Below are 27,390 nucleotides of genomic sequence, written 5' to 3'. Positions count from 1 at the left end.
AGCCTTTGTGAGATCTCTGACTTGACTACACTCCTCACCCCAAGCCCCGACTCTCTTCCTTCCTCCATCTCTGTCCAGTGCTGTCCCCTTCCCCCACCACCTCCGCTCTGTTTCCAGCTTTTTTTGGCTGCTGTCTCTTTCTCCTCCTCCTCCCTCCTTCACTGACGCTGAATAATCAGACCTGGCTGTCCTGGTTTCTGGAAATACCCATGTGTAGGCAGCGGCTCTGTGCTGAAGCAGGGATGGATGGATGGGGGCTGCTGGGCAGCCCCGGGACCCAAGTGGAAAGGCATTAAAATGCAAGGGTGTAGTCCATGCCTGTCTCCCGAGGAAGGGAGGGCAGGAGGTTTATTGAGCAGTAGGGTAGGAGCGGGAATTCAAAGGGCATGGACACAGGACATCTCATCTCCCAGGTCCTCCTCATCAAAGTGGGAGAAGATGGACTCCTCGTCACTGTAAAGTGAACCGGTTCCCTGTGCCAGGAGGTCACTAGCAGCACTGTCCATTTCATCCAGTGTCAGGCGACACGCATCTGCAATCTCCTGCTTGGCCAGGGCCACGAAGCGTGGGTCTCGGGCAAAGAGGCCCAGGCCTTCAGAGATGAGCACCTAGGGGCACAGATAGGGTCAGAGTTAACAGAGGCATGGCGTGGAGTGAAAGCAGCAAGCACCGAGAGGTAATATGGATAAATGATGTACCCTTGAGGATGTGCAGGGAAGTCAGGGAGGGACAGTGGCACACAGAAGTTGTAGAGCAAAGGGAGAACTACATGCACAACACAGAGACTGAGGATCACTTTTCCTTCCCTCCCATGCTCCCCGCTCCTCGCCTTCTTCCTCATCCCTCTTGCCCACGCCCCTTCTGGACTCACAGCCTCCACCAGGCTGTCAGCACTGCCCCTCTTGCCATGGCTGGGGTCCAGGTGGCTTCCAGGAACATGCAGGCAGGTGAAGGTGCACAGCGGGCCACTGGATTGGCCGAGGTATCCCTCCCCTGCTGCCCCCTCCTCCACCAATAACAGCGGGGCATATAGCAGCCGGCCCCGCTGAGGAGGGGTTGCCCAGGAACCCTGGACCAGAATAAACATCAGAGGGACGTGGTTAATGGATGGGGTATGAGTGCATAGGACTCATTTCTGTGCCTACTCTTACTCCCCAAATACAACTAGAATCAAACTGAATGTGTGTAACTTAGACTTGAGTTTATTTAAAAGCATAGAAGACCTGGGTTGAAATCTCAGCACTGACACTTACTAGCTATGTAAGCTAGTAAGTATGTAAGCTTAGGTAAGCCTCCCTGGGCCTCAGTTTCCTCATCTGTAAACTGAGGCTAATAACAGTACTCACCTCACAGGTACAAGTGAGGAATGTGTGAATTCATATGTGCCCTGTTTTTCTACTTATTTATTTAATTTTTCTTAAGTGAGAAACAGGAAGGCAGAGAGACAGACTCCTACATGCACTCCAACCAGAATCCAGCTGGAAAGCCCCCTATGGGGCTATGCTCTGCCTATTTAGGGCTGTTGCTTGGCAACTGAGCTATTTTAGCGCCTGAGGCAAGGCCATGGAGCCATCCTCAGCCCCCAGAGCCAACTTGCTTCAACCATTTGAGCCATGGCTGCGGGAGGAGAAGGGGTGGAAGGAGTAAGAAGCAGATGGCTGCTTCTCCTGTGTGCCCTGACCAGGAATCCAATCCAGGACATCTACACACCAGGCTGACACTCTACCACTGAGCCAACTGGCCAGGGCCAAGCTACCCTGTTTTTTTCAGAAGGGCCTGACATGTAGTGTGTCTGATAAATTCAACCTAGGCTGTCCCGACCCCATTTCACCTGTGCCTTGCTGGGATCTGAGTTGCGCCCACGATGATAGGTGCCTGGGATGGGTAAATCTTCACAACTTCCCTGGCGTCTCAGACACTGGATGGTGAAAGAGGGCTTCCGCCCTGGGGGTGGAGATGTAGGGGGCGCCAGGAGACAAAGAATAATGTCAGCACTTCCTCAGCCCTATGCCTCACTGGCCCTTTGGGATGCGCAGGACCCACACAGACTCTCACCTGCAGGTGTTGGGGGCAATAGACGGCGGCGTGGTGCATGATGCCCGTTCACATATCTCTGGGGTCTGTGAGGTGGCAAAAGGATTGGGTGCGGGGGAGTCTCTGCCTGCTCGTCTAAGTAGGAGAGCCTGTTTGGGGAAGGAGGGAGGGCTGGGGGTACTCTCAGGCCTGAGCATGCGCGATAGGGTGCCATCAGTCCCGCCTTCCCACACATGGGCTCATCCTACTTGTCATGGCTAGAGTACTGGCCAGGGACTTCCTCTTCCTCATACTGTTTTTTCTGGCCTTCAGTTTCCTTGGACTGAAAACTTCCTTCTTCTGGAATGGTGAGAATGAGAGCCCCAGAACTTCTCCTGTGGAAACTGAGGCAAGTTAGGCATATCAGATCCCCAAATATGATCCCCAAACCCCGAGTCTCTGGTTGCCTCTTGTGCTATTCTCCCTCCCTTACAGAAACACCAGGCTTCTATTTTTTTTTAATTGGGGAAAAATTCACATAACATAAAAGTAACCTGTTATTTTAAAGTGAACATGGGTTTTCTTTTAAGAATTGTTTCTTCTCATTGGAAAGACCCAACATTTCAAAAAAAAAAAAAAATCAAAGTTGGCCTGTTAAAAAGACAACTTCAACATAAGAATTGAATTGGGGTTGTGTTGGGGTATAAAACTAGGAGTGACCTCATTTTATCCTTCCATTATTCCCATGAGATAAGGTGTTATTATTATCCCCCTTTCACAGGTGAGAAAATTGAGGACCATGAAAACTAAGTGACTAGCCCAAGATTACTTAACAAATAGGCGGTTCAGGATTTGAACTTAAACCTATTTAGTTCCACATCGTGTGATTTTTGCATCAAACCTTTGCATTGCCTTTCTCAGATGACTCTCTTATTACTCTTCACTCCCACTTGAGCCCTTGAATCCCTCCCATCTTTCTCAAATTTCCATTGGAAGGTCTTCCTTCTATGCCCCCTGAGTTATCCCCACACAATGGCTAGTCCCTGCCCTTCCTCACAATCTTCTCCAGACCACTGATTGTACCTGTGGGCATGGGATCCAGCTTGGGACACACTGGACTTTCTGGAAGTGGAAGCCCCTCCATCATCATCACCGGGTCCAAGGGAAAGGGAATCTGGAAGTTTGTCCCCAGTAGGCAGAGACACAGAAATCACGGAGCTCCTGCGAGATGGGGCCTGGGATCCCATCGGGATCTGTGGGAGTCACATGACTGAATGTTGAATCCATGTTATATCTAAGTCACTTGGTCGTATAGTGTGTCTCCAAAGAGCTCCACAGGGACTGGGCTGAATCTGCGTCTTGCCTCCAGTAGTAGGTGGTAGGTACTAAGTAAACATTTGTCTTTTGCAGGGGGCACCTTTGGGGAGCTTCTCCTTAAAGGCAGTGTGGAAGTCACTCAGGGGATTGAAGGGTTTACAATCCTGGGGGACTAGAAACTTGTTGCCCTCACTTGGTGTGTTTTTGAGTCCTTCTCGTCTTCTTCCTCCTCTCTTTTCTGTCCCTCTTCTTCCTCTTCTTCTTCCTCATCTGTGTCACAGGTGAGGGCCTGTCGGATCTCAGGACCCAAGTTCTGTAGGCTCCTCAGACCAGCCTGTGAGGGTGGAAAAATAGGGAAGTGGGATGGCTCAGGGTCTGAAATCTCCCTTTACTGAGTCTGATTCCCATGCAGGAGTGTGGGGTGGGAGAAGGAGTCCCTCAGTCACCCCTGATTCTCTGTGGGTTCTGGGGCCTCAGTTTCCTCATCTGTGACATGGGCTCCATGAGATCAAGAGGGCAGTTAGCCTTTGCCACAGAGCTCCCATGTGCACCCACCCACCCAGACTCCACTTTGAAGACCTGAAGGGCAGAGGAGGTGCTTGGGGGGGCTTTGGTCCCTAGTAGTCCCCTTTCTTTCCTCCGCCGGAATTTTCGGAAATAGTCCTGGATCAGAAATGTGGCGTAGAATTTGCCTACGGTGACCTCTTCCTCTGGGGGCAAGGGAGAAGAAGCAAGGTCACAAAGGGGTTCTCTGTTCCTCACACCCTACCCACAGCATGGACTCCTTTTTGACCCCCACAATTGCTCCCTTCCCGCTCCCCAGCCAGTGCTGGTTTTCTGGTGGTGAACAATCATCTGACATTCAGAGGCCGGCTCAAGAATTGGGGTGGGGATAGCTCACCGTCAGCAGGGGGGATGACTTCATCTAGCAGCTTCTGCTTCATCCGCTTCCAGATCTTTTTGATGACAATCCGCAGTTCCTGATTGGCCTGCTCCAGGTTCCCTGCACCAGGAGAGGGTGTGGGCATGAGTCATTAGGATGAGTCCTTCACAGCCACTCCCTCACTGCTGGAGAGGCTTTACAAGCTTCCAGCGCAGTCACGCAGTCACGCACCACCCCCATTGGACAGGTCAGGAATTAAACCTGGAGAAGCCAAAGTCACTTATTTATTTATTTTCAGGGAGAGAGACAGACAGACAGACAGAGACAGACAGATAGGAAGGGAGAGAGATGAGAAGCATCAACTCATAGTTGTGGCACCTTAGTTGTTCATTGATTGCTTTCTCATATGTGCCTTGACCAGGGGGCTCCAGCTGAGCCAGTGACCCCTTGCTTAAGCCAGTGACCTTGGGCTCAAGACAGTGACTTTGGGCTTCAAGCTAGAGACCTTTGGGATCAAGCCAGCGACCGTGAGGTCATGTTTATGATCCCATGCTCCAACTGGGGACCTCAGGGTTTTGAACCTGGGTCCTTAGTGTCCAAGGCCGATGCTCTATCCACTGTGCCACTGGCTGGTCAGGCAAAATGTTTTTTAAAATTTATTGATTTTAGAGAAAGAGAGAGAGAGAGAGAGAGAGAGAGAGAGGAAAGGGAAATGGGAAGAGAGAGAGAAACACTGATTTGTTGTTCCACTTATTTATGTATTCATTCTTAAATTTTTTTTAAAGACCTTATTCATTTTAGAGAGGAGAGAGAGAGAGAGAGAGAAGGGAGGAGCAGGAAGCTTCAATTCCCATATGTGCCTTGACCAGGCAAGCCCAGGGTTTTGAACCTGTGACCTCAGCATTTCCAGGTCGACGCTTTATCCACTGCGCCACCACAGGTCAGGCCATTGGTTCATTCTTACATGTGCCACAACCTTGGCATATTGGGATCATGCTCTAACAAACTGAACTACCAGGCCAGTGTGGTCACCCATTTTTAAGAAATTTATTTATTTGTTTACTTACTGATTTTAGAGAAAGAGGAAGGGGGGGGGAGAGAGTGTGTGACAGAGAGACAGAGAAAAAGAGAGACTTGTTCCACCTATTTATACATCCATTGGTTGATTCTTGTATGTGTCCTGGCTCAGATCAAACCCTCAACTTTGACATAGTGAGACAAAGCTCTAACCAACTGAGCTACAAGGCCAAGAAAAGCTACCCATTTTGAGGTTTAGAGCTAGGAGTGGGACCCCAGTTTGCTCCCTACAACCTCCCTAGGGACACTTCCACTCCTGCATACCCCCCCTCACTCACCTTCTGTCTTGATCTTCAAGGATGTCCGAACAAGGGCAAAGAGTGTGGCATTGAATGTCACTGTACCATCTGAGTTGAGGGGCATGTTCATCGCCACAAGTCTCTGCGCACACCAAGGGACATGAAACCCACTTTGGGCAAATGCCTGAGATGCAGGTATGAATGCCCGGGGGCAGAAACTTTTGATGATGCAAAAAAACACACCCTCCACTCCCAAGGCAAAGTCTCTGCCCAGCCCTGTCATATGGTGGACAGCTCTCTCAGGGGAAAGGTGGGGCTAGGTAGGTGCACAGACCTTGCAAGCCACTCTGTGTGGACACAGCTTTCCAAATCCCAGCGGTGGCTGTATGCGTCTCAGCAGGGCAACCACATCCAGGTGCTTGATGCGGCCCCTTGGGCAGGTGGGGGTGGGTGGGAGGCACCACTGGATTGAAGATACCCCTTCTATCTCTTTCTAAAGGTCCCACCAGCTAATCACTATTTCTCCCCACCAACACTTCAAGGCCTGCCAGAGCAGAATTGCAGGGCAGTCAGTGGGGTTGGGAGGCAGAAGACAGGGTCAATGAGTACCTTGGGGCATCTACTGACTAGATAATGAGAGGATTAGGCCAGAGTTTCTGGGGCTTAGGGACTGTGTGAGGCAGTGCATTGTCTCCTGGGATATCAGGTATGGGGTTAGAGATCATACTTGGCCCCAGGGTCATATTCGGACCAGATCCTCTTGAATTCATCGAGGTGATGGGGGCCCAGGATGGACCAATCTCTGGTTAAGTAATCAAAGTTGTCCATGATCACAGCCACAAAGAGATTTATGATCTGTGGACCAGTGAACAAAGGGGTTAGGACCAGGTGAATGGCAGAGCAGAGTGTGGGAGGTTGGTGGGAGGCTGAGGTAAACTGATATGGTCTTGAGTCCCTGAATTGATCTTGTTACCAGACCAGCCCTTTCACCTGCTCTGAAGATCTGGGCTCCCCACCTCATCTGACATCCCCAGACCCTTCAAGACCAGCCCTTTTGACAGTGGTTGTGGTTATGGGGAAATGGTCCTTACCAGGAAGGCACAGAGCATGAAGAAGCTAATAAAATAAGCGATGGCAAAATTGCTACCACAGGTAAACTCCTCGCCAGGGCCGAAGTCAGACTCAGGGTCACATCGATTCCCGGGAAGGGTGGCAAGCATTATCTCCTGCCATGCTTCACCAGTGGCACACCTGGGGATCACATGGGTGTGTCATCCTGGAGGGGAGGTTATGAAGTCATGGCAAGTGGCATTAAGGGGGCTATAGGAGTTAGGAGATTACCTACTTCCTGCCAAGGGCTACATCTAGCACAAATAGCATTTCAACATTTAAAAAGTTGGCATGCCATGTTTATGACTGTTACGTTCATATTTTACAGATGGGGCACTGAGGACTAAGAAGGAGATACATCTTACAGCCAGAAAAACGGTAGCTGAGGCTAGAATATTCTAAAAGACTCAGTTTACAACCAGAAAAGGTCCCAGGCAATATGGAACTTGATTCTGCCCTGTTATTTTCACAGTTCAGGCATTCCGGGACCCACAAGGGCATGCTGGGGACCGAAGTGGTGGGGAGATGGGGAGATGCCACCTGAACAGAAGAAGTACAGCCTGTGGAAAAGTCTGAAAGTTGTTGTTTCGGTTTATCTGTGTGCCATCTTGAAGAGCCACTTTGCCAAACATCTGGGGGCACACAGGGGCTATGTCAGAGGGGTGAACCCATTCCCACACAGGTTGCCATTTATTTCACAACTCCTAATGCCCAAAGGGTCCTCACAAACCTGACAAGCAGGCGCTGTGGATTCAGGGTCAACTAACATGTCTGTCTGTCTTTCCACCCACCAACCCCACTTTTGGGCTATTCATATCCAACCCTCTCACCAGAGAAATGTTTGAGGGGTACTCCCTAGGGTCCCCATTCACCTGCATCCCAATAACTGCATAAATGAAGAAGATCATTGCAATGAGAAGAGCAACATAGGGCAAGGCCTGTGGGGGTAGAGAGAAGGGTAGATACTCAGGTCCAGGCAGGGAACTATAATCCCCAGAATTCCCTGCTCTCTCAGGTCTGAACCTGCTCAGAGATGCGGTCCATCCCTCAAGTGCTTATGCTATGACACCAGTATGTCCCAAATGTGGACATAGTATTAAATACAATAGAGTAAGGTCAGTGAGGCCAAGGCATTTTGAGAATTGAGAGCTTAGCAAAGAGAGAAACTAGAAATGGTAAGTTTCAGGTGGGTGTGGCACACAAGGAGATAGAGTTTTGGGGGTGTTAAAAGGGTAGGCAGAGAGATGTGAGTTGGGAGAAAGGGATGGAAGCATTACCTGGAAGGACTTGATGAATGTCCAGAGCAATGTGCGGATCCCTTCACCCTTACTAAGAAGCTTGACCAGTCGCATGACTCGAAAGAGGCGAAAGAAGGTGATGGAAATGCGGGAACTGTCCTCAGAGCTCTGGAGTTGCGGTGGATATGTTCAGCCCACATTTGCCCAGCCGCCTCCCTTTCTCATGCTTTGGCCCTCCCAGCCTCTAAACACATCAGAAGTCAGGCCCCAGGGTAGTCAGGGATCATTTCTAAGGACTTTTCAGGAGGAAAGGAAGGGAAGGTGGGGCTAGAAAGAAGCAGAGAGTCCCTGTAGAGAGATGGGGGGCTACCTCGCCAAGATGGCCACCATTCTGGAGGGAGATATGGCCAAGACAGAGGTGACAGAGAAGATGATGTGATCACAGGCCCAAATGAACAAGGGGATAATGGATGGTATAGTTATTATGCAGGAGATGATGGAGAAGGTTATGTGGTAGTGGATCAAGGTGGTTGTAGGAAAAGTGGGTAATGAGGGTGGAAGGAGAGGAGAGGGAGAAGGTACAAGAGATTATGGAGGAAATGATAAAGCCAATTTTATGGAGATGATGGATTTGAGAGAACAAGTGGGGTTCCCAGTGGAGAAATGAAACCAGCAGCATTGTCAGTTGAGGTTATAGAAACATGTAATACCCGATGGAGGAGATTATGGAGCCAAGGGTGCAGTCAGTGGTAATGCCGAGATGTGAAAGGCCCAGTGTTGGAGACAATGGAGTCGGTGGAGGAAATGGAGTCAATGAAGGAATCAGAAGAGATGATGGAGCCAAAGCAGGAGTTGGTGGAGATGATGGAGCCAATGGAGGGGGATGTAGAGGCAATGAAGGAAATAATAGAAATAACAGAGTCATTTTAGGTTATGGTGGAGCCAGAAGACAGGTTACAAATGGAATGAGGGAGCTGATAGAGGGGGACTTTGGCTGAACCCAAAAGGGACTCAGAAGGGATAAAGCTAGAATGAGGAGCACTGAGTCTTCATTAGTGGGGTGTATGGGACTGTGACTTATCTACTCATTTGAAAGAAAGCTCTGGGGTTTAGGTGGGGAAAAGTTAGTAGGAGGAGAGTGGGTTAGTGGAGAGGCCAGTACTCACGTTGACTTCAGTGACAGCAATGTCCACTATGCTGCCCACCACAATAAGAGCATCAAACGTGTTCCAGGCATCAGCAAAGTAATGCTGTAGGCAGGAGGAAAGCAGAGGCCTGTCTTCTCATATCTAGGAAGCTAAGGTAGAGGGCCAGTAGTGGTGGAGGAATTAGGGAGACAGGGCCCAGCTTGGACCATGAGATGGGCCTGCATCTGGATCCCTCTCACTCCCTAGTTTCATGACTCCCTGGTTGCTGCTTCCCTGAGAGCTCTGCAGTGAGGTCCACCCTAAGGAATTCACCCACGGCAGGTGGGTATAGGGCTGGGGAGCACCTTGGGTTTGAAGGCGATGATTTTGAGCACCATCTCAACAGTAAAGAGGCCAGTGAAGACCATGTTGAGGATGTCCATGGCATAGTTGAAGGGAGCAGTCTGTTCATAATGCTGTAGGAGAAAATCAGGTGTGGGGACAGAGTCTGAAGCAGAGATCCCCCCATCTTTAACCAAATATTCTCTGGCTAGAAGTGAGGGGAGTCTGGGGATGTGGTAGCCCTATGGGTTGGCTAAACCCCTCACCCTATCTGCTTGCCATTGTAGATATTGCAAGAGCCCAACTTTAAAAAAAATTTTCAATTGCAGTTGACATTCAACATTATTTTGTATTAGTTTCACACGTACAGTATAGTGGTCAGACATTTATATAACTCACAATGTGATCCCTTCAGTAAGTCTAGTACCTCCCTGGCACCATGCAGTTATTACAATATTACTGACTATTTTCCCTATGCTGTACTTTACATCCCCATAATGACTTTGTAACTACCAATTTATACTTAATCTTTTCACCTAGCCCCCATCTCTCCTCCCATCTGGCAACCATCAGTTTGTTCTCTGTGTCTATGAGTCTGTTTTTGTTTTGTTTGTTCATTTATTTTGTTCATTAGATTCCACATATAAGTGAAATCATATGATATTTGTCTTTCTCTGTCTGGCTTATTTCTCCTAGCATAATACCCTCTAGGTTCATCCATGTTGTAGCAAATAGTAAGATTGTGTTCTTTTTAATGGAAATCCCAGTTCTTGATTTTCTAGCTTCCCTTGCAGTTAGTTCGGATTGAGACAGAAACATAAGTCTGCTGCTGAGTGTCTAGCTTCTGTGAAAATCTTTTTGCTTTCCAATAAAAGGCTCAAATGAGGAGAGGCTCCTGGTGCAACCTTCCCTCCCTTTTCCTGCCCTGAATATAGTGTTGATGCCCAGAGCTGTGGCAGCCATCTTGTGACTATGTAGCAAAACTCATGAGAATGAAAGCCAACTCACTAAAAATGGTGAAGTGGAAAGATAGAGCCTGGGTCTTTGATGAGCAACAAGCAGACAGCCTACCTCTACACTTCTTGCTATGTAAGGTAACAACCATATTTCATTGACTCAAGGATGCATATCTTTTCCTATTTCAGAATCTTTGAAATTGGCGTTCACTTCAAAATCAATGGCAACCTACAATTGCCATCTGCCATTTCTTTTTCACATTGTTAGATTTCTGAAGTCAAGACGCAACTTATAAAACAGTGACCTTACATTTGAAGAAATGTGGCAAATATTATTATAGCTTAAGTCTCTGCCAGTTGGGGGGTTTTGTTACTTGCAGCCTAAAGCATTCCTAATGCTTCCCAAGAGATTATGTAGATGGAATAGGGTGTCTAATAGGGGTAGGGTTGGGGAGCTCAGACCTGCATGGCTAGAGCAACTGTGTTGAGCAGGATGAGAAGGAACATGAGGTACTCAAAGGCAGCAGAGTTCACAGTGGCCCACACTCGATACTGATGTGGATTCTTGGGAATGTAGCGGCGGAGTGGCTGGGCCTTGAGAGCATACTCCACACACTGGCGCTGCATATAGGTGCAGGGCACAAGTTATCAATGGGATCTCAAGGCAAGGAGGTGTGTGTTGGGGGTTGATGGTCATGGATCAGGGGTCAGAGGTCACCTGGTTCTTGTCCAGCTCACAGTTTTGGTATTCTTGCTCGCCCTGGGCACGGAAGGTGATGATGACGAAGCCCACAAAGATGTTCATCATGAAGAATGCGATGATGATGATATAAACAATGAAGAACACTGAGATCTCCAGGTGGTAATTATAGATGGGACCCTGGTCTTCTGCATGTGCATCAATGGCCTTGTATAGTAGCCTGGAGAGCCAGTGGAAGCAGATGAGGGGATACCCCAGGTCCCTGAGACCTTTTCTGAGAACACTTATCATAGACACTCCAGAATCTGTACTTGGCACCCCAAAGATCCCTAAATCCCTGGCTTAATCACCTGAAACCTCCAAACATACCCTAAGAGACTTCCATCAGGCCTTCCAAGGCCCCCAAGTTCCTTAAGCTCCTACAGGCCTTCAATTCCCCTTCTTCATCCACCTGGAGATTTCCCATATAATTCTTCAGAAGTTCTCCACCAGCTCCTAAAGATCTTTAAATCTTCTGTCTCATCAACTTGAATTCCCTGCTCCATCTCCTCTGAGACCCGCCAACCAGGTTCCCTAGGCATCTACCAGATCCCACTTAAATCCTATTCAGTCCTTTCTAGACTTCCATCTAGTCCAGGGGTCGGGAACTTATGGCTCGTGAACCAGATGTGGCTCTTTTGATGGCTGCATCTGGCTTGCAGACAAATCTTTAATAAAAAAAGTAATAACGTTAAAAATATAAAACATTCTCATGTATTACAATCCATTCATTTACTACTGCTCATGTTCATGGTTGCGGATGGCTGGAGCCAATCACAGCTGTCCTCCGGAACAACACCAAATTTTTATTGGATAATGCATAACGTACACGGGTTGTTGTATGGCTGTCATGGAATTACATTTTAAAATATGTGGTGTTCATGGCTCTCTCAGCCAAAAAGTTTCCCGACCCCTGACCTAGTCCTTCAGAGACCTCTATTCAGTTCCTGGAGACCCCACCCACCCAGTCCCCAAAGCACCCCAGCCAGGTAGTGGGAGACCCCCACCCAGTCTTAGCCTATGCCCATCAGTCCCCAGAAAACCGTATCCAGTCTCAAGAGACCTTTATCACATTCCAAGATACCCTCCCACCCATTCCCAGCAGATTCCAAGCCAGTCCCCTAGAGATTTCTTCCCTGTCCCCTGCCAATCCCTTTGGCCCTGCCCCTCACGCAGGCCAGCCTTCAAAGGTGGAGACAGTAAACAGAGCCATCATGGCTGAAAGGACATTGTCAAAGTTGAAATCGCTGTTGACCCAGAGCCGCTCCCGGACCAGGGGCCGTGACACATCTCCATCAGGATAGACCAGGAAGGAGCCCCTGTGGATGTAGCAGACAGTCTGGGTGAGTGAGGAGGGGTGGGGAGCTGTGGGAAGGGGACTGTGATCTCCGGCATGGAGGCATCAAGGCATGGTGGTGGAGCTGGAGAGCCTGGGTTTAAATCCTGCCCTGTCATTTACTGGCTGGGTGATCTTGGACATTTAACCTCTATGTGTTTCAGTTTTTCCCATCCATAAACTAAGAGTAATAGAACATATTTCCTGACTTGTTACAAGGATTAATCAATCAATCAATGAGAAGAGTGTGTGGCACATTGCTGGCACAACATATAGGGGTGGGAAAAAGTAGATTTACAGTTGTGACTATGTGAAAGAGTTTATTCTTATATTCTTATTTATTAATTATTGTATTATGTATTTGTATTACAACTGTAAACCTACTTTTGCCCATCCCTGTATGTTAGCTCCATCACCATTATCATCATTATCATTGCCACTCCGCAAAAAGTAATACAAATAATAGTCAACCTGATCAGCACTAAGTCTATTAGCAGGCATGGTGCTAAGCTTTATACACAGTAACTTTACATTATAGTACACTCTGGTGTAGTAACTCACTTACTCCTCACAAACAAATCTTGTGAGGGTCATATTTTTAAGTCCTTATTCTTCAATTGAGGAAAATGGGACTCAGCAAGGTTAATAAATGTAAGAAATTACATGGTTAAGGAAGGTCTCATTGAACCAGGTATATTTGACTTCAAAGCACATGTTATTTCTTTTTGTTTTGTTTTTCTTTTTTCTGTTTTGTGACAGGGACAGAGAGAGAGACAGAGAGAGGGGAAGATGGGGACAGACAGACAGGAAGGGAGAGAGCTGAGAAGCATCAATGCTTCTTTGTGGCATGTTAGTTGTTCATTGATTGAGTACTCATATGTGCCTTGACCGGGGAGCTACAGTAGAGTGAGTGACCCCTTGCTCAAGCCAGTGACCTTGGGCTCAAGCTGGTGAGCCTTGCTCAAACCAGATGAGCCCGCACTCAAGTTGGCGACCTCGGGATTTTGAACCTGGGTCTTCTGCATCCCAATCTGACGCTCTATCCACTGCCTCACTGCCTGGTCAGGCCAAAGCCCATGCTTTTAACCACTACCTTTTACAGGAGTCTCAAGATGGAAGCTGAAGGTTGGGTGGTACGTGGGGGTGTGTTCAGGGATGAATGAGAGGTCCAGAGTGGAATATAGGTAACTCTAGGGAATATGGAGAGGGGATTGGGGGAGGTATTGGAGGGGCCTCCTAAGGTTTGGTGAGAGCTGAGGGCCTTTGCAGTTCTTGGGAGAGTTCTGGTGGTATATCTTGGAGCCTTGCAGAGTTCTGGGAGTCTTGAGGGCCTTGATAGAATCTGGGGGAGGTCTCTGTAGTTCTTGGGAGGACACTCTAGGAGTTCAGGGGCCTTGGTGAGCTCTAGGGGCCTCTGTGGTCTTTGGAAGGGATCCTGGGCCCCGTGAGAGCAAGGTCTCAGCCACTCACTTGCATTCTTGAGGGGTATGTTTGGCCTCATCAGTGCAACTGTAGAATTTCCCCTGTAGGGAAGATATTTGTCAAGCAGGTACAGCCTTCACCCTCGCCTTGGCATATGCCTCCCTCCAGTGTTTCTTCTCACCTTGAAAAGCTGCACACCAATGCAGGCAAACATGAATTGCAGGAGTGTGGTTACAATCATGATATTCCCGATGGTCCGGATGGCCACGAACACACACTGCACCACGTGCTGCAGGTACCCACAAATATGGCTAATGGACACTGTGTGTTACAGTAGTCATGAGGCAGGGACTCTGGGCATGAATGGGGCTCAGAGACTTGGATCAGGGACATGTGGTTGTGGGTCAGGGATGTGTGGTCAGGAACAGGTGGTTAATGGGCAGTGATGTGAGCCAGGGACCTGTGGACACCAACCAGGAATAAGTATTTTCTAGGCAGGGATATGTGGCCATTTACTAGCAACTCAATTTGGTCCTTGGTTAAGAAACATGGGTCAGGCCACATGGCCAGTGGTCAGGCATATGCGGTTACATGTGATTATACATCAATGCAAATGGTCAATCTGATCAGTGATCCTGGCCCCCGGGGCTGGGCAAGGCCTGGTTCCTGTGGGTTTGAGTGGAGGTGAGGTTACCTTGAGTCCCTTGGCTCTGTTGATGGCTCGAAGGGGCCGAAGTACTCGGAGTACGCGCAGAATCTTCACTACTGAGATGGCGCTGGAGCTGGGGAGGGGCAGTCCTCAGGCCCTGGCTCAGGCCTGGCCTCAGCTCTGGGAGTAATAGGGTGTGTGAAGGGTCACTTACTGGATGCCGAAAGAGATGAGGGACACACTGACCACCAGCAAATCCAACAGATTGAACCAACTACGGCAGAAGGAACCTTGGTGCAGGAAGGCCCCAAATACCATCATCTGGGGGGCAAGAGGTCATTAGGCTAGACTGCAGATTTGGGGATAGAAGGGGTCAGAGGGGATGGAAACAGGAGAGGTGGGTTGTGGGTGTGAGTGTGGAGTGGGTTAGGGGCATGATTGGAGGTTCATTAGTTACCTTTAGTAGAATCTCCACAGTGAAAATGGAGGTAAAGGCATAATCAAAGTACCCCAGAATCTGGGGGACGAGAAAGAGGGGGAGTCACTGAATCATGCCTGAGGGGTATTGTCCTAAGTGCGTGTGTGTGTATTTGTGGGCATGCACATGTACCTCTCTATGTAAACGCTGCTCTCCTTCCCTCCCTCCCTCCTTCATTTCTTTCTCTCTCATGATCATCATGAAATTCTCTACAAGGCAAAATGCTTGGTCAACAGAAAGGCCAGGGTTCAAAATTGGGCTCTTCTGCTTCTACCCAGCTACATAGGTGCCCTTGGCCTGTTCAACCTCTCTGAGCACAGCTTCCTCCTCAGCCAAATACTGATTTCTTCCCTGGTTCTTCCACAGGTGTGTTGCACACACAGTAAAGGCTGCCATTATTGCCCCTCTCTTTCTGCCCAGATAGGGGTCTTCTCCCTGTCTCCACTCTGGCCCCAGCTTGTGCCAAGTAGGACATTCCTGGGAGTGCCCCCCCACAACCAAATGCTCACATGGTTGCGGAAGGAGTGGGCTCGGATGGGGTCCTCAGCGGCCAAGGACACACTGCTGAGGATGATGAATACCAGGATAAGGTTGGTGAAGACATGATGGTGGATGAGGCTGTGACAGGCCTTCCTCAGCCTGGTAAGTGGGGAATGGGCCATAGTCAGAAGCCAGGATCACAGAGTTGATTGGGAGAGTCTGAGGGATGCAGCTTAGAAGCCTATTGTATCAGGTGGTGTGTGCACTCTGCACGCCCGAGCTTGGCTGCTCCCTGGCCCTCCACTTTCTCCAGCCCCTCCAGTTCTTCCCCTCCAGCACTCACGGGTTGGTTTGGCTGAGGCAGAAGAAGGCACTGCCCTCAGGGATGGGCACCACCTTCTCCTTGGGTACAACTTCCTGTAGGAGTTCTACACGTCCTGTACCCCCTTTTTCCTCTTCCTCGTCCTCCTCCTCTTCCTCCTCCTCGTCCTCCTCCTCTTCCTCCTCTTCTTCCATGCCTGATACCAGAAGATCAAAAGAGAGAATTAATTGAGAAAATGTATATAAAGTACCTAGAACAGTGCTTGTCACACGGTAAATTCTTCCCATCTCCCTATGAGAATGTCAGCTCTTCAGAGAAGGAATTTTAGTTTGCTTTGTGTACTGTTGTGCCCCCAGAACTAAAAACAAGCCTGGGACACAGTAAGAGCTTAGTAAATATGTTGTTGAATGAACATCATCATTCTTGCAGTCATATATACACTACTACAAAATAAAGGGTCCGAGAAGTTCTGTAATAAAATGAAATATCTGTTCATATTCTTTAATCTCAATGTCCCAAATGTTGATGGCCACACATTAAACCCATTATTTTAGAGACGATCTCAGAAAAGGGTGCTCTGCAGACAGGAGGATCCCAGGAGTCACGATCTCTACCTGGGTGCTTTCCCTAGGGTCCCACATGTCCTCCACCTGGCCATGGTCACTTGCCTGCTCCTTCATTCTTTTCACCTTCTTCTTTCTCATTCTCCCCACCAGGCACCTGGGGACAGAAAGATAGGGGTCATCAATGGTGGAAGAAACATCAGGAGATGAACACAAGGGAGGCACAAAAGGGATGCAATAATGAAGGATTGAATAGGCAGAGGTTGGGGGTTAAAAACACAAACACATAGACAGGCATTGGTGGTAGTATGAGGTGTAGACAGTGATCAGGTTTCTAACTCACCAAGGCTCCATTTTCCTGTAGGGGTTTCCCTTCAGTGCTCTTCTCCCTGTGAGAGAAAATAGGGGGGCGTGATTGTTGAGGATCATAGCAGATGGATGAAGCTGAGGGGGAGCATTGCAGTCAGAAGAGACCGTCTTTCTTTTTTTTTTGACAGAGCCAGAGAGAATCAGAGAGAGAGAGAGAGAGAGAGAGAGAGAGAGAGAGAAGAAGGGAGAGAGATGAGAAGCATCAATTCTTCATTGCAGCCCCTTAGTTGTTCAGTGATTGCTTTCTCATAAGTGCCCTGACCCGGGGAGGGGGTACTACAGCAGAGTAAGTGACCCCTTGCTCAAGTCAGCAACCCTAGGCTCAAGCCAGCGACCTTGGGCTTCAAGTCAGCGACCATGGGGTCATGTCTATGATCCCACACTCAACTCAGCGATCCCATGCTCAAGCTAGTGAGCCTGTGCTGAAGCCAGCGACCTTGGGGTTTTGAACCTGGGTCCTCCACATCCGACACTCTATCCACTGCCCCACTGCCTGGTCAGGCAGAACAGACCTTTCTTAGACCCCATGGAACTCCCCTGCTTCCTCCCTTATCCCCACACTCTGTTCTTCTCACAGTAGTCAGAAGAATCCTGTTAAATCCTAAGTCTGGCATATCCTTCCTCTGCTCACATGCCTCTCCTGGCTCCCACTCTCTCAAAGCAAAAACCAAACTCTTCACTGTAGCCCAGAACACCCACCATCTGGTCTCTCTATTCCTCTATTTGAGCTTACCTCCTACCACTCTCCCTTTTGCTCCAGACTCCACTGGTATCCCTGGTATTTTTTTTTTAATGTGCTAATAATATCATCACCTCAGGACCTTTGCATTTGCTGTCCCTTTGCCTTGATCATTCTTCCCTCAGATATTTGCATGACTCACTCCCTCACTTTATTCAGTTCTCTGTTCAATTGTCATCTCTGCATAGAGACCTTCCTTGACTACCCTAACCAAAATATCAATCTTTGCTTTTCTCTATTCTTTTATTTCACTTTCTTTTTCTTCATTATATATTAATCACATATATTTAAAGTATATTATTATTCATTTGTTTGCATTTTTCTTGCCTTCTCCAACTCAAATGTCAGCTCCATGAAGGAAGGGAGTCTGTCTACTTTGATCCCTGCTGTCTCCTCAGCATCTAGAACAGGGCCTGGCACAAAGTAGGTGTTCAATAAATGTATGTTGAATGAATATGGACTGGAAGATTGGATCTTGGGATGGGGATTGCCAGGGTGACCGAGGCATCTCTGGTAGTGTGGGATGTGTGTGGAGGTTCACAGGCAGAGGTTCAGGAAGATACCATCTTGGGGCTGGAGCTAGACATCACCTGCCCTTGTCCTTGGCAGTGCCTGCATCTCCACTGGCCAGGTTATCCACAGCAATGGCAAGAAACACATTCAAGAGGATATCTGAGGTGAGCTCAGGCTGAAAAGGATTGAGAAGCAGCCTGCCTGTGGACCGCCCAGGCCCCTCTATCCACCCCACCGCATCCCACCACCACCCAGCACCCCCGGGCTCTGAGGATACAGTTGCCACAGATGAAGAGAATGATGAAATAGACGCACACCAGCATCCCTGGGAAGAAGGGGCCACCGTAAGCCATGATACCGTCATACATGACCACGTTCCAGTCTTCACCCGTCAGGATCTGGGGGTGGGAGTTCATTCACCGTGAAGCTCTTGGGACCCTTCCCACACCCTAGGGTGCCCCTGAACCACCCATCCCATAGTCTCCAGGCCCCACCTGAAAGACAGTGAGGAGGGCCTGGGGGAAGGTATCAAAGGTGCTTCGCTTGGTGTGGGTCTGGTCAAAGTTGAACTTGCCCCCAAACAGCTGCATGCCAAGCAGGGAGAAGATGATGATAAAGAGGAAGAGGAGAAGCAGCAAGGATGCAATGGATTTCATTGAATTGAGCAGGGATGCCACCAAATTGCTCAGAGATGCCCAGTGCCTGCAGCAGAGATGGAGGGGGAGGGTTGACATATTCAGTGGTGAGTCGGGAGCCAGGGCAGGGCTCCAGCCTGGGCTGTATTAAGGCAGGCTGGGTTAAAATGACCTTTGGGGTCAAGGTTAGAAGTGATTCTGGAGCTGGGATGAGGTGAGAATAAGCGAAGGGAAGGTTGATACTGGGGTTAGGCATTAGGGGAGTAATGGGAGATGAGGTTAGGATGGAGGATAAATTATAATTGATGGAACTAGAATTGGGTTTCAGTTTGGGACCAAGACTGGGGTTGGGGTTAGAAATTGCAGCTGGGGTCGAGGTTGGAGTTAGGGGTTGGGGAGTATTTGGAGTTGTAGATGACTGAGTTGGGGATAAGATTGGGGTTGAGGGTTGGGACAGATAAGAGGATGGGGATAAAATTGGGGCTGGGGCTGGGAACAGGGTTGGAGACATGCTGATGGTTAGGAGTTAGAAATGTGGGAGCTATGGTTAGTGATGGGGATGAGGCTGTGAGTTGGGAATGAGGTTGGAGATGGGGTTGGGATTGGGTGTTGGAGCTGTAAATGGGCTTGTGGATAATGAGGAATTAGGGTTTGGGCTAGAGATAGTGTTATAGATGAGGTTTGGGTTGGGCATGAGTATGGAGTTGAGTTCAAAGACAGGGCTGAGGTTGAGAAAGGGCATGGGAATGGAGTGGACATCCTCCCACCGAACTAGAATCTCCATGGAGGCAGGAACTTGTGTCTGCTTTGACTCCTGGTATTTTCTTAGGGCTTGGAAGGGTGCCTGGCACACAGTGGGCACTCAGTGAGTATTTGCAAATTAAATGGTGAGATGGATGAAGTTATCATTGGAGCTAGAGTGAGGAGGACTGTTGGGGCTGTCGTTGGGGTTCCAATGCTCCCCACACACACACACCTGGTGACCTTAAAGATCCTGAGGAGGCGCACACATCGGAGCACTGAGATGCCCAGGGGCTGCATAGCGCCCACCTCCACCAGTGTGGTCTCCAGTATTCCCCCACAGACCACGAAGCAGTCAAAGCGGTTGAAGAAGGAGGAAACATAGGCAGAGGGGCCCAGACCGTACAACTTGAGCAGCATCTCCACGGTGAACAGACAGAGCAACACTTTGTTGGCATACTCTGTGGGGAGAGGGGAAGGGGCTGGCCAGCTTCCATGGTGACATGTGGGGAGGGAGGGCCATAGGGTGTCTGGGGCAGCTGGTATTGGGCCAGGCGCAGGCTGGCGGTAGGGTTAAGGTTAGGGATTGGGGTGAGTTTGTAGGTCAGAGTGGTTGAGGTTTTGAGGGGCTTGGAATTGGGTCAAGGGGCAAAGTTGGGGTGAGACCTCAGCCTCTATGAGTTCAGAAAAGCTCCATTTCAAGAGTAGAGTTAGAGTCTGGGTTTTAGTTAGGGCTAGGGCTGATTTGAAGGTTGGGGTTAGAAGTGTGGTCAGTATTAAGGCTGGGGTTAAGATAAAAAGTGTTCATTAGTAACACTTATGAAGTGTTAGCTTTATGTGGGCCAGGCAATGTTTTAAGTACTTTTCCCTTTAATCGAATCCTCCTATCCACCCCATAAAGTGAATACTATCATTAGCCTTATTTTGTAGATGAGAAAATTGAATCACAAAGTGGTTAACTTGTCCAGTGTGGTTTTCAGAGCCTGGACCCTGCAGTCAGGCTGCCTGGATTTGCTACTCACTAGCTGAGTCCTGGGATTAGTCAGTTAACTCCTTAATACCTTGGTTCTCAGTAATCTGTGCCTTAGTACTTAATTCCCACAAGGTTGTGGTAAAGAGAAATGTAAAGCACTGAGAACAGACACACACAGCAAGTGCTACATAAGTGTAAGCTACATGGTGGGATAGGGCCAGTGTTTCTGCATTTACTTGCACAGAAAGCAGTGTCTGGAGTGAGAGGCGCCTGAGGGATTCTGGATTTGAGCTTCCGGGGTAAAGGAAATTGGAGGCTGGGGGAGAGGGTTGGCAGGCTGGGGGCTCACCCTGGGTCTGGGTGAGCCATAAGGGCTGCCCGTGGTGCTCTGAGGCGATGGTCAGAGTGTTGAGGAAGACGAGCAACAGCACAGCCCAGTAACAGGCATTGGACTTCACAGCCCGCCGGCAGCATGCTCGAAGGCCCCGATTGGCTCGACGGAGGCGGTGACTGGGAGGCAAGTAGAACCCCCTGGCTGAGATCACTTACCTCAGCCTGCCTGGGGGATGCAGGAAGGGCTCACAGAGTCATGAGGTCCAGGAGTCACATAACTTCCTCAACTTACCAGACCCTGGTCTTCATGATCTTGTTTCTGCAAAAGAGGGGGGTGTTATAAGGGGATAAGGGACAGTCAGTGGTGAGGTCAGAGGTGAGGGGCTGAGGTCAAAGTTGGGAGCTAAAGTATGCACTGGGGTGAGGATCTGGACTGGGTTCTGGGTTGGGTCAGGGGTCAAGAGCTTGGGGCCCTCACAGGCAGCGTGTACAACTGGTTAAAGCCCCCTCCTCTTCCTCATCGCCAGGAGTCTCTGCCATTGAACCGGTGTCACTGGCTGGCAGGCTGGCTGTAGGTGGCATAGGAACAGAGGTCAGCACAGAGTTCCACCCTTGGCTTTCTCCTCTGTCCACCCATCCTGCCCCTGTCCCAAACCTGGATGGACCCTCACCATGACTGCTGGTGGAGTGTGTAGAGCGGGTGGAGTGACTGAACCAGTGCAGATGTCCATGTCTCCTATTGGTCAGCTCTGCCAGTTGTGGCCCTGTGGGAATAGGGAAGACAGTTGAGGATCTCGGCCTGAGATCGGGCTAGGGCTGAGTGTGTGTGTGTGTGAGTGTGTGTGTGTGTGGGGGGGCAGGTTACTTGGGAAAGGGATCTGGATCTGAGTCTGGGTTCTGTGTTTTAGGTCACAACTGAGGGCTGGGCCAAGAGTTGTTGCAGGTGAGGACTGCATCTCGGGAGAGCAGCCCACATCTGACGCCTGCATGGAGGCGGGAATGGGCCAGACTGAGGTTGCCTACGGGTGCCAGCCCTGTCCTCTTCAGCTACAGAACCAAAGTTGACATCTGCTGAGGGGTCTTCGATGTTGAGCTCCTCTGCCTGTGTGATCCAGTCCAGGTAGCCCTGCAGGTCCTCCTCCAACTGCTGCTTCTCCCGCAGCTTCTGGAAGTCCCCTCGTGCTTTCGCTTTCTCCCTTTCCTTGGAGAACTCCCTGAGGGAGGAGGATAGAGGGGGAGGTGGAGGCACCACCCCGGCCCCTTCGCCTTCCCCATATTCCAGCTATACTGGCCTCTTTATTGTTCTTTTTTTTTTTTTTTTTTTTTTTTTTTTACAGAGGAGAGGGAGAGAGAGAGAGGAGAGACAGAGAGAGAGAAGGGGGGAGGAGCTGGAAGCATCAACTCCCATATGTGCCTTGACCAGGCAAGCCCAGGGTTTCGAACCGGCGACCTCAGCATTTCCAGGTCGACACTTTATCCACTGCGCCACCACAGGTCAGGCCTCTTTATTGTTCTTTGAATATGCCAACCACATTCTTGCTTTGGAGCCTTCACGCTGTTCCTTTTGCTTGGGACACTTTTTCTTCAGATAGCCACATGGCTCGTTCCCTCATCTCTTTCACATTTTTATTCAGATAACACCTTTTCAAGGAGGCCTGTCCTGACTGTCCCTTCCCTATTTATAACTGCAAGATATTCTCACTTCTATTGCTTTGTCTTTGCAAACATGTCTTTATAATCCACAATAAGACGTACTGAAAAAAGGCATAAGACCAATTCATGTACCTTCAACTGAAATTTTTGCAAATGTAATATAAATCCAAAATATACTGTAGATTTGGTCAAGATTGATATGCAAGTGTTTTTTTTCCCCTACTCTGCCATCTTGGCCAGAAGCCTTCCCATTCTTTTTTTTTTTTTTTTTTTTTTTTTTTTTTTTTTTTTTTTTTCCTGAAGCTGGAAACGGGGAGAGACAGGCAGACAGACTCCCGCATGCGCTCGACCGGGATCCACCCGGCACGCCCACCAGGGGGCGATGCTCTGCCCACCAGGGGGCGATGCTCTGCCCCTCCGGGGCGTCGCTCTGCCGCGACCAGAGCCACTCTAGCGCCTGGGGCAGAGGCCAAGGAGCCATCCCCAGCGCCCGGGCCATCTTTGCTCCAATGGAGCCTTGGCTGCGGGAGGGGAAGAGAGAGACAGAGAGGAAGGAGGGGGGGTGGAGAAGCAAATGGGCGCTTCTCCTATGTGCCCTGGCCAGGAATCGAACCTGGGTCCCCCGCACGCCAGGCCGACGCTCTACCGCTGAGCCAACCGGCCAGGGCCGAAGCCTTCCCATTCTTATTTTTATCTTTCCTCTCTTTCCATAGCACATATAAAACACTACATATATATTATTTATTGCGTATGTTGCTATAGTCCACCCCCCCTAATGTAATTTCTGGGAAGGTGGGATTTTTGTCTCTTGTTCCATTCTTAAAATGGTGCTTTGCACACAGTAGATGCTCAGTGTTCACTGAATGAATGAAGGGGTATTTTAGATGGGTTTTGAAGGTTGCCTAGGAGTTTTCTAGGAACAACAACAGCAACAAAAAGAGACAGAGGTACAGGGGCAGGATGAAGGGAGTGTCTAGGTTCCTCACCCACTCAGGACGCCAAGTACAAGGTTGAGGACGAAGAAAGACCCAAAAATGACGAGACTAACGAAATACACCCAGGGCAGCTCATATCCCATGGCATCCTGCATCTGGGGAGAGAGAGAAGGCAAGCATTTCTCAGGTTATGCAAACACTCCTGCCTGAGCTCAGAGAGGAAAGGCAAGTTCAGCCCCCGAACTGTGTGCTTGCCTTCCACCTCCTCACCCAGTAGAGCACGTCAGTCCAGCCTTCCATGGTGACACACTGGAAGACTGTCAGCATGGCGAAGAAGAAGTTGTCGAAGTTAGTGATGCCTCCGTTGGGCCCTGCCCAGCGCCCGCGGCACTCGGTCTGGTTCAGCGTGCACACACGCCCGGAGCCCGAAGGAGCACAAGGCGACGGGTCCTCCTCTGCTTCCACGTCTGCAGGAAGACTGGAGCTCTGGGCTTGGAACCACGCCTACCAGCGTTTTCTGTCACTCTGTAGCTCCACCCACCCAGGAAGTTCAACTCGGGGTCTTACATTTTCTTAATCAAGGATAACCCTTATCTCCAGGTTCTGCCAGGGCAGGATTCTGAACCACTGGGAAGCTATGGGAGTGGAACTGTAAATCTTGGGGCGGAATTTTTACATAAGAGAGAGGCATCAGTCATGGGGCGTTGTCTTGTGAATTTTGGAGAGTCCCTTAAAAAGAGGGCGGGGGCAAGACTTAGGTTGGGGTCCGGATGAAGGGCCTGATTATATGGGGCCAGTCCTGGAGGATGGAGTCTTAAGTGCGGGGTAGGCCCTAGCCTGGAGGGTGGAGTCTTGTAATGGGGCGGAGGTATTAGCGAGGGGATAGGTTGCAGTCTGGAATTGAGGGCGCAGTCTGGAATACACGGGTAGGGTTTATTTATCGGGGGTGGAGCCTAAGCCTGGGGGCAGAGTTTTGTGAAATTTGGTTTGCTCCAAAACAGGGTGGGGCCTACGAGCCAGTGGAGGGGGCGTGTCCTGTCCTGGGAGGAGTGGGCTGGCTGACCAGATCCGAGGAAGTAGCACGTCTTGTGCATGCGTCCGAGGAACAGCTCGAGTCCGATGATGGCGTAAATAATGATGACGAAGAGCACGAGCAGTGCGATGTGCAGCAGCGGCACCAACGCCTTCATGATAGAATTGAGCACTATGTGTAGGCCTGCGGGAAGCGGGGTCCGGGTGAAGTAGGGGCAGGGTCCATTCAGTCCTCCCGCTCCCTTCCCCTACCGCCAAACCTGGGGGACGTTACACTCACTCGGGACCCCAGACACCAGTCTCAGTGGCCGCAACACCCGAAATGCCCGCAACGCCTTCACATCGAAGCCCCCCGGTTTCCCACCGGTATGGGGAACGTCCCCAGGCCGTCCGGGGCCCTGCTCCAGCAGCACGCTGAACAACCTGATAGGGGAGCAAGGGATAAAGTAGGGGTCAGGCCTTGGCACCCCTCCTCAGGAAAGCACAAGTCTCTGTATTCGGAAATGAAAATAGGATTAAAATATGTTCATATTCTTGATGCTTGCTGCCGATTGGGGCCAGTCTAAAGTAGTCGTTTCCCTGAGCCCCGAATTCAGCGGGCCCGGGGTGGGAAGTTGAACTAAAGTGGGGGTGTGTCTCACAGATGCGCACCCGACCACAACGATGATGAAATCGAGTAGGTTCCAGCCATTGCGGATGTAGGCGCTAGGATGCAACACCAGCCCGTAGGCCACAATCTTGAGGACGGTCTCCACAGTGAAAATCACCAGGAATACGTACTCCACCTGCTCCTGGGGACAGAGCGGATATGAGGAGTCATTTGGGTTGGGGATTGAGGGGGACTAGGGTGGGGGTAAAGGGCGTAGCCGGGGCAGAGGGTAGGGTTTGGCTAGAAGGCTTGAGGTGTGGCTCTACTGTGGCTGTATCTGACTGAGGGCAGGAATGGGTAGAGGGAGCCTCACCAGGTTGTGGTTTGCAGTGTTGGAGTCATCTTCCGGGAAAGGAATGTAGACCCCCAGGGCCACACAGTTGGCAAAGATGGTAAGCAGGATGAGGATGTCGAAGGGTCTCAGGTGAACACAGTCAAGGATCCAGGCAAAAAAGCCTCAGAATCCCCACATTTCCTTGGGGCCCTTCCTACCCAATGCTCACCCTTGGCCCCAAGGTGATCAGCCCTGATAGTCCTAGGCCCTGTTCTGACCAAGGCCTTGATTCTGACACCCTGGAAAACTCAGCCATCCTCAACTCTGGCTGTAATTTAATCCTTGACTCTTACATCCTTGGTGACTGACCTGCACTTTTCTCAACTCCCCCTTGAAGCCAGTACTTGACCATTGATCCCTGATGATCTTAGCCCTTCTCCACTCCAACCCTGACCCAATCCTTGGCTCTTGGTACCCTGGTGACCTTCACCTCTGAGGTCTGCCCCTGGTCTTCCAGGATGCTTCCATTCCACGATGCTGATGCAGGACCGCCGCAGAGGGTTGGCCAGAGTGAGGCAGAAGAGCGCCCGGGGTGACCGCTGGGCACTGGCCACTGTCACTGTCTTGTGCTTACTGTGCTGAGTCCTTCGCTTAGGGGTCCCCAGGCCTGATTCCCCGCTGATTTCACCCCCTGGTTCCGGAGGACCAGGGCACAGCCCCCATTCGGGACCAGGGCCTGCTCCATTGGCTGGACTGGGCTCTGGGATGATGTCTGTGTGGAAAAATCGACTTAGGAAGGAGAGGGCATTGGAGCAGTCATGGCTGCCTTCTACCTGATCCCATCCCTCTGTCTTAGGGAAGGAGAAAAGAGCATGTAAAATTAGAAAATGGTGGGGGTACTTAAGTTAAGGATTGGAGGAGTAAGAGTTGGTATTGGAATTGACTGAGGGTGGAGTGGGAGTTTATAGGGGAGTGAGGGTGAGATTACATTTCCAAATGAAGTGGGGTTTAGTGTTAGACTTGGGGGTAGAGTTTAAATTAGTGTAGGGTACCATTAAGTTTATAGCTGGAGGCAGATTTAGGGTAAAATTCAAGTGGGTTTTGGGTTGGGTTTAAATACAGGTGGGAGTGGAGTGTAGTTGAGTTATGATTTATGGTTAAGATTGGGTATTTGAATGAGCTGAGATTAGAATTAGGGTTAAGTTTGGGGCTGAAGTTAAGTTTGGATGAGATCTGAGTTTTGAATTGGGGTTTTCAGCTCTAGGGCCATTCCCATTTCCCATGGCCTTGTTTCAGCCTCTGGGGGGCAGTAGACTGACCTGGTTAAGAGTCCTAGCTTTGGAGGAAAGAAGCTGTCTGAGTTTAAATTCTGTTGGTAGCTGTGTGTGGCCTTGAGCCAGTTACATAACCCCTTTAACCCTCAATTTCCTTCCTTATCTGTATAATGGAATGATTATAAGAGAACCTACATTATAGGGTTGCTGTGAGGATTAAATTAGCTCAACATTCAGTAAACTGTCTGGCACATAGTATTATTTCCATTTTTTAAGTGAGGACATTGACACACAAAGAGAGGTTAAGTATTTGATGAAGTGGCTGACTTGGGAGTCAAACCCAGGGAGACTCTGACTGCAGCTCTCACAACTTACTCCCACCATTAACTATGTGTTCTCTTTCTAATTCTATTGTCTTTAAAAATGGATATGCACTCTTTCTGAAAAGTCAAAGAACCACTCACTAACAGTATTGACATTCAGGGGTCAGGGTTGAGGTTAGGTGACTTTAGAGTTCATGGTAAGGTCTGTATCTGTGTTGGGGTTTTAACTCTAACGGGTTTGTCCTGTGGTTAGTAAGGTTTGTGTTAGGATTAAGATTGGGGCTGGCTTTGGAATTGAAGATGGGTGGGTGCTAGAGTAGGGGGTCAGGACCAGGGCTGCGGCTGGGTTTCAGCTGGGACTATGGCTGTGGATGGGCTGGGAGGCCATAGGGGGCAGTGTCTGGGGCTGGCTGAGCTTCACAGCTCAGCTGGAGGCAGGGCTGTCTTTGGGGCTGGCTGGGAAGGGAACAGGGTGATTCTGGTCACCAGTAGCTCTCCAGGGGTGGGGTCCCGGTGGGCAGTGGAGGAGTCAGAGGGGACAGGGGCAGAGCAGAGCCCAGGCTTGCTCAAAGGGTCTGCAGGGGTGGAAAGCTGCTCTCACCTTTCCCGCCTTCAGGTGCCGACATCCTCCTTTCCAGGTTGAAATGCCATCTGCA

At 49.8% G+C, this 27,390-nt stretch overlaps 1 protein-coding gene across 4 annotated transcripts; it reads right to left on the bottom strand.

Moving 5' to 3' along the window:
- Positions 1 to 308: 308 nt before the first annotated feature.
- On the bottom strand, positions 309 to 27,390 carry CACNA1F (calcium voltage-gated channel subunit alpha1 F). 4 transcript variants are annotated; one of them, XM_066356011.1, is made up of 48 exons: positions 27,336 to 27,390; positions 25,660 to 25,909; positions 25,177 to 25,282; positions 24,866 to 25,005; positions 24,495 to 24,637; positions 24,246 to 24,398; positions 23,453 to 23,649; positions 23,234 to 23,337; positions 21,618 to 21,808; positions 21,266 to 21,358; positions 21,073 to 21,163; positions 20,887 to 20,913; positions 20,611 to 20,771; positions 19,524 to 19,749; positions 18,407 to 18,614; positions 18,190 to 18,310; positions 17,990 to 18,071; positions 16,635 to 16,680; positions 16,397 to 16,448; positions 15,750 to 15,924; positions 15,436 to 15,565; positions 14,906 to 14,965; positions 14,663 to 14,769; positions 14,494 to 14,581; positions 13,981 to 14,088; positions 13,848 to 13,900; positions 12,214 to 12,360; positions 11,021 to 11,222; positions 10,765 to 10,923; positions 9,370 to 9,480; positions 9,044 to 9,127; positions 8,248 to 8,268; positions 7,917 to 8,045; positions 7,512 to 7,577; positions 7,180 to 7,271; positions 6,621 to 6,780; positions 6,257 to 6,384; positions 5,864 to 5,960; positions 5,569 to 5,671; positions 4,232 to 4,333; positions 3,910 to 4,040; positions 3,524 to 3,664; positions 3,097 to 3,266; positions 2,283 to 2,417; positions 2,056 to 2,183; positions 1,832 to 1,944; positions 872 to 1,069; positions 309 to 608 (listed from the first exon to the last, which is right to left on the bottom strand). In XM_066356011.1, exons 1-48 carry the CDS (start codon positions 27,358 to 27,360, stop codon positions 378 to 380), a joined length of 5,985 nt encoding a protein of 1,994 aa, XP_066212108.1. In that variant the 5' UTR covers positions 27,361 to 27,390; the 3' UTR covers positions 309 to 377. The 4 variants fall into 4 exon arrangements, with proteins under 4 accessions (XP_066212108.1, XP_066212109.1, XP_066212110.1 ...); XM_066356012.1 differs by having other exon boundaries at positions 2,283 to 2,408; XM_066356013.1 differs by lacking the exon at positions 8,248 to 8,268.

This window comes from Saccopteryx leptura, chromosome X, assembly GCF_036850995.1.
Source record: "Saccopteryx leptura isolate mSacLep1 chromosome X, mSacLep1_pri_phased_curated, whole genome shotgun sequence".
Lineage (NCBI taxonomy): Eukaryota > Metazoa > Chordata > Mammalia > Chiroptera > Emballonuridae > Saccopteryx > Saccopteryx leptura.
This window is presented reverse-complemented; position numbering and strand designations above follow the sequence as displayed.